Raw genomic sequence first — 6,000 nt, forward strand, 5'->3', positions numbered from 1 at the left:
ATAAAGAGGCGAGGTAATGTGCTGGTGATATGTGCTCTGATGCTGCAGAAACTGCCCCCACAGAAATTCTACTTCCTGATTGGCTACACAGAGGCACTGCTCTCCCACTTCTACAAATGCCCTGTGAAGTTGGAGATTCAGACACTGGAGAAGACAGTCTACAAATATCTTTGAGAAGCCACTGCTTAAGCCAGACTCAATTGACTTGAATGGGAAAGACTTGCCGGAGTACGATAGTTATGGAGATAGACTCCAGTTCTATGAGTGGAGCGGAGCCCCATAGGGGAGCTCTGCTCCTATTGGTTTACCCCGCTACCTAAAGTAGCCAATGACTGAATTTTTCGATGCCTGCGCCCGCCCTGGGGTGCTATATAAAGGGGCGTCCTTCGCTCCTCATTCTCCCAAACATACAATACAGCCGGGTTTGAACAAGTCGAAGTGGGCCAGCAGCCCTATGGGGCTCCGCTCCACTCATAGAACTGGAGTCTATCTCCATAACTATCGTTCTATATCGTGGAGCTCCGCCCCATAGGGGAGCTCTGCTCCTATTGGTTTAGGCGGAGCGAGCGAGGCCAAATGTACCCCCACTGAGACTATTAGTCCGAAAACAATCTCAGCGGCACCCGGAGCTGACCACTGATGTTGGTTCAAGACAACCTTAAAAAGTTGGCCCAACCCACACCGAGTCTGCTCCACTGATCTAGCCCTTACGTGAGCACGTAGGGTTGTAGATCTAACGGAACATGTCCTGGAGGAGGGTCCCCTCCCCAGGCACATCCGTATTCATCCTGACAGCACTTGAATAGAATCCCCATGACCAGGGTAATCCAAGTGCCTTCCCCACTACATCAGTCATCAGCAAAACTGAGGACAGAATGAGAAAAGGATGAGGAAGAAATATCACTGATCTAGCCCTTACGTGAGCACGTAGGGTTGTAGATCTAACGGAACATGTCCTGGAGGAGGGTCCCCTCCCCAGGCACATCCGTATTCATCCTGACAGCACTTGAATAGAATCCCCATGACCAGGGTAATCCAAGTGCCTTCCCCACTACATCAGTCATCAGCAAAACTGAGGACAGAATGAGAAAAGGATGAGGAAGAAATATCACTGATCTAGCCCTTACGTGAGCACGTAGGGTTGTAGATCTAACGGAACATGTCCTGGAGGAGGGTCCCCTCCCCAGGCACATCCGTATTCATCCTGACAGCACTTGAATAGAATCCCCATGACCAGGGTAATCCAAGTGCCTTCCCCACTACATCAGTCATCAGCAAAACTGAGGACAGAATGAGAAAAGGATGAGGAAGAAATATCTTTCAAGTAATACCGTACAAAAGGTGATGGCGACGACCAAGACGCCGCCTCACATATCTCCTCCACTCCCACTCCCCTGAGAATGGCCACTGATGTGGCCATGCCCCTGGTGGAATGAGCCCGAATGCCAGTCGGCACGGGCTGCCCCTTCGATTCGTATGCGAGGCTAATCGCCTCGCAAATCCAATGGGACAGCCTCTGCTTCGAGAGTGGTGCCCCGGCTTTCTGTCCGCCGTAGCAGATCAGAAGCTGGGGAGAAGATCTCAGTCCTGCTGTGCGCTTCACATAATGTGCCAACGCGCGCACCGGACATAGACAATGTAAACGCCTCTCCCTCTCTCCGTCGTGAGGAGGAGGAAAAAAGGCGCTCAGAGCACAGCTCTGAACCCTAAACCCACGATTAACCTTAGGGATAAAAGCCGGGTTAGGGCGTAACACAGCTTTTGTTTCGTCATCAGATATGATCAAACAATCTGCCCGTGTCGAGAGAGCGCATAAATCACTCACTCGCTTAGCCGTAGTCAAGGCGAGGAGTAGACTCGTCTTGAGAGACAATAAACGCAACGACACAGTGTCAATGGGTTCGAATGGGGGCACGCACAGCGCCTCTAGCACAATCGACAGGTCCCATTTTGGCATTAGAGTCCTATGAGGGCGTCTAAGCCTACACACTCCAGTCAAAAAACGCTTAACCAGCGAATGACTGAACAGTGTCGTTGTCGCAAAACCCTCATGACAAGCTGAGATGGCAGCCGCGTAAACTTTAATAGTTCCCGCCGCCAATCCCTTGTCAAACAGCGACTGTAAGAAGCACAAGAACGTTTCGACCCGACAGCAGACTGGGTCAACGTCCTGTCCCTCACACCACTGTGTAAACACTCGCCAGCGGGCCGCATATCCCTTTGCAGTGGATTGCGCGCGCGCACTCTGAATGGTCTGAATGACCGCGTCTGTCAGACCCCTGCGTTCTAACAAGTCCCTCTCAGTAACCAGGCCATGAGAGGGCCCCCCATCATAGGCGGCCCCCTCACCAAGCCTCTGGCTTGAGAGAGTGCATCTTGTCGATGAGGTATGGGCCATGGGCCCTCTACCAACATCTCCATCAGTTCCGGAAACCCCGGGGCTCCGGGACGGTCCGGGGCTACAAGAATTAACTCTAGCCTCTCTGACCTCACTCGTGCCAACAGTGGGAGGATAGATGTCAGGGGTGGGAACGCGTATAACAGGACCCTCGGCCATGGGTGGTGTGCGAATGCATCGACTCCCAATGGCGGGTTGTCCTGTTCGCGCAGGGAGAACCAAAGGCGATACTGCGCATTCGTCCGTGACGCAAACAGATCCACTTCTGCTTGCCTGAACCGTGCCCAAATCAGAGACACAATGGAGGGTGCTAACCTCCAGTCGTCGTCCCTCGGGCCTCCCCGTGATAACAGATCTGCTCCTTCGTTGAGCAGACCTGGAATGTGGAGAGCTTTTAGCGAACTCAGGTGTGTGACAGCCCACAGACATACATCTGTCGCTAGGCGATGAAGTGACGCTGAGCGTACTCCCCCTTGACGATTGATGTATGCTACTGTTGTCCTGTTGTCAGATCTGACTAACACGTCCAGATCCTTTAACACCGGGGCAAAATGAAGTAGCGTTAACTTCACCGCCTCGAGTTCCAGCAGGTTGATGTGACGCGTCTCCAACGGTCCCCATCTTCCTGCCACCGAACCTGCCTGCCACACTCCTCCCCACCCAGTCAACGACGCGTCCGTGAAGACTGGGTAGTGGGATGCCGGTCTGCCCATGGCGACTCCGCGCGCGATGACGCGCGGGTCTCTCCAGTAGCTCAGGTCGGTTTTGACCGATCTCGGTATTACAATCAACTTGCGACGGTGTCTCACTGGATCCAGTCGCAGTCGTGCGAACCACCTCTGCAGTCTGCGCATGTGTAATAGGCCTAAGGGGACCACTACATGGGCTGCAGACATCAGTCCTAGTAAGGACATCATTGACAGAGCGGTGATTGTATTTGTCACTCGACACACCCGGAGAGCTGACGTCAGTGTCGCTCTCCGTGGTGCCGATAAACTGGCCCTCATCTTGGCAGTATCCAACTGAATGCCTAGATAGGAAAACTGTTGAGCCGGCCACGGAGCACTCTTTGTCCAGTTGACAGCTAACCCCAGCTGAGTGAGGTGCTGCACCAGTGAGGTTGCGTCCCGAATGGCTCGATTTGGGCATTGGGCCAAGACCAGTAGGTCGTCGAGATATGCTAATATGCGTATCCCGTTTCGCCTCAGTGGTTCGAGTGCTGTCTGCACGCATTTGGAGAAAGTTCGAGGAGCAAGCGCGTACCCGAAGGGCAGGCGCGTGTACTCGTAAACCTTCCCTTGGAAGGCAAAACGTAGAAATTTCCTGTGCCTCTCTGTGATTGGCACATGAAAATACGCGTCCCTCAGGTCTATGCTGATTCCGTAGTCGCCCTTCTGTATACAAGACAGAAGGCGCCTCGTCGTCAACATACGAAAGGGGCGTTTCGCCACTCTCTCGTTGAGGACCCTTAAATCTAGTATGGGTCTCATGCCTCCGGATTTCTTTGGGACAAGGAAATACGGGGAGTACCACCCCATGTCCAACTGGTCCCTCGGAACCATTGTCACTGCGCCCTTTGTTAGGAGATTCGTAATCTCCTCCTGGAGCGCACGTGTTTTTATCGGGCAGGACAAAACAGTCTCTCTCACGCCCCTGAAGGGCGGAGGAGGCTGAATGAACTGTAGTGCATATCCCCTCCTCAATGTCCTGTCCAGCCAGCCCGACAGAATACCTGCCCCTTCTAGCCATTCTGCATAACGCAACGACAGCGGCTGGGCCGTCTGTTGTGGTGCAGTCGACAGAAAAAGCTTGAATTTCTGTATGACCCCAGCCGCCGCTGCACACCGAGGAGGTGGCACAGCCCAAGGTGGGGTCATTTCGAAAGGGATGGGCTGCCGTCTGTAAAGAGTGTTTGTTATGTGTAACAATGCCCTTTATTGACGCAGGTTTATTATGCCTGATAATCAAAGAACCGGCCGCACGCTCATGAGCTGGGCCAGATCCTGATAGACATGGAGGGGTTTTTGATGTAAATAACGGTCCCTCTATACGGCTACAGACAGGGGTGTTTAACCCCGTTTGTGGAGGAGGAGACGAGGAGAGGAAGCTGCTTTTAGACTGTTGAGATTCCTTCCCAACACAAACATGCACCATGTCTCTTCTTTGTCGCCCTATCAGTTAGTGACAATGACCTGCTTTTTCATTGGACGATGATCTGATTCGTTGAGCATGTTCCATTGGATGAAGTCTTTCTTATCAATGTGTCTCCTGCAATCCACTGTTTGCTTATACGATGTTTGTGTCCTGGACAGTACACCGTCCCTCAGACCCGGAGCCCATGTGTTAGTCTTTGGAGCACAGAATTGTGTATTGTATCATTGTGAGTATTGCATCATATCGTATTACATTGTATCATATAGTTTTTGGACACATCATACTCTATTGTAGTGTTTTATATCATACATCACTGTATTGTATATATTGTATTAATTTTAATTAATGAAGAAATGTAATTTATTTTCTAGTATATTAAGTATGGTTTATGATTATAATGATTGTATGGTATTGTATTGTATGGTTCTAGACAGCAGTCCTACCATGGGGAACAATGCTTGCACTCCAGAGACTCCAGAGACTGTCAACTGTCTGTATGAAGTGGCGAGCCAAGCAGGTATCCTCCCTGACATCACCTTGGACCCCACCCTCATCACCCTGCTCTCCCTCAACTCCACCACTGCTCTGGAGCAGCAATACGCTGCCATCCAGCAGAACCTGTCATCTGAACAGCTAACAGCCTTCAACCGGGACCTGACGTCAGCCTTTGGGGGGAGTACCAAGGTGAGTTACGGGGGGGTGGGGATCGTAGCTCTGGCTCTCTCCCTGCTCTTCGAGGTCCTAGCCCACCAGATAAAGGGGCAGGTATCACGCCTTGACCCCATTCAGCGCATCTTTGGAGCGGACACCTCCTCTCAGATCGCCACTCTCGTCAGCGAGTACCTGAAGCAGGTCTCCGGAGTCGCCAACAACCAGACCAAGATGGCGGAGGTTCTAGAACTCTACGACAGGAAGTTGAGGTACGAGCTACTGGACTTCATGGAACGCATGCTGATGCAGCGGCGCATGAGCTCGGCTGGGATGAAACAGTGGCTGAACGGCGCCGCGTTCCACGTGCACATGCGTATCCACAGCAACCGTCTAATGGCCGTGGATTCTGCATCAGAAAGCCGCCTTGAACTAAACCAGTACTACCTGCAGAACTTCACAGAGCTGTTGCTTACTTATAGAAATTATCTGGCAAAGAACATCCAGGAGACACCAGCCTCAAGGCCCCAGAAGGGAGCTCCATCCCAAGGCTCAGGCCTGCTGGTGGTGGAGCCCTTCAGGAACACGTCCCATGGGGTGCAGCACCGCCCCTGTGAGGCCAAGGCCCTAGGAGAGACCCTGGTGGTCCGCATTATCGCTGCTCAGAAACTCCAACACATCAAAGACTTCTTTCTGAGGACAGTGAAGGACTTTGACATGCTGATTAAGCAGCAGGGAGATTTTCAGCTGAAGAGTTAAAATATTACTATGAAAATGATAGTGTATTCTGATTGTTACAA

General features: G+C 51.9%; 1 protein-coding gene across 1 annotated transcript; it reads left to right on the forward strand.

Moving 5' to 3' along the window:
* The first annotated feature begins 4,292 nt into the window (after positions 1-4,292).
* On the forward strand, positions 4,293-6,000 carry LOC308151043 (uncharacterized protein). Its single transcript, XM_080523854.1, has 2 exons — positions 4,293-4,778; positions 4,983-6,000. Exons 1-2 carry the CDS (start codon positions 4,628-4,630, stop codon positions 5,957-5,959), a joined length of 1,128 nt encoding a protein of 375 aa, XP_080379980.1. The 5' UTR covers positions 4,293-4,627; the 3' UTR covers positions 5,960-6,000.

Source organism: Nansenia antarctica, assembly GCF_963989245.1.
Source record: "Nansenia antarctica genome assembly, chromosome: 2".
Lineage (NCBI taxonomy): Eukaryota > Metazoa > Chordata > Actinopteri > Argentiniformes > Microstomatidae > Nansenia > Nansenia antarctica.

What these genes read in the sequence shown, in the direction of transcription:
- LOC308151043 (XM_080523854.1), top strand. Translation starts at nt 4,628, where the DNA reads ATGTTCCATTGGATGAAGTCTTTCTTATCAATGTGTCTCCTGCAATCC. An exon ending in GAATTGTGTATTGTATCATT is followed by an intron (nt 4,779 to 4,982) that starts GTGAGTATTGCA and finishes GTATGGTTCTAG; the next exon opens with ACAGCAGTCCTACCATGGGG.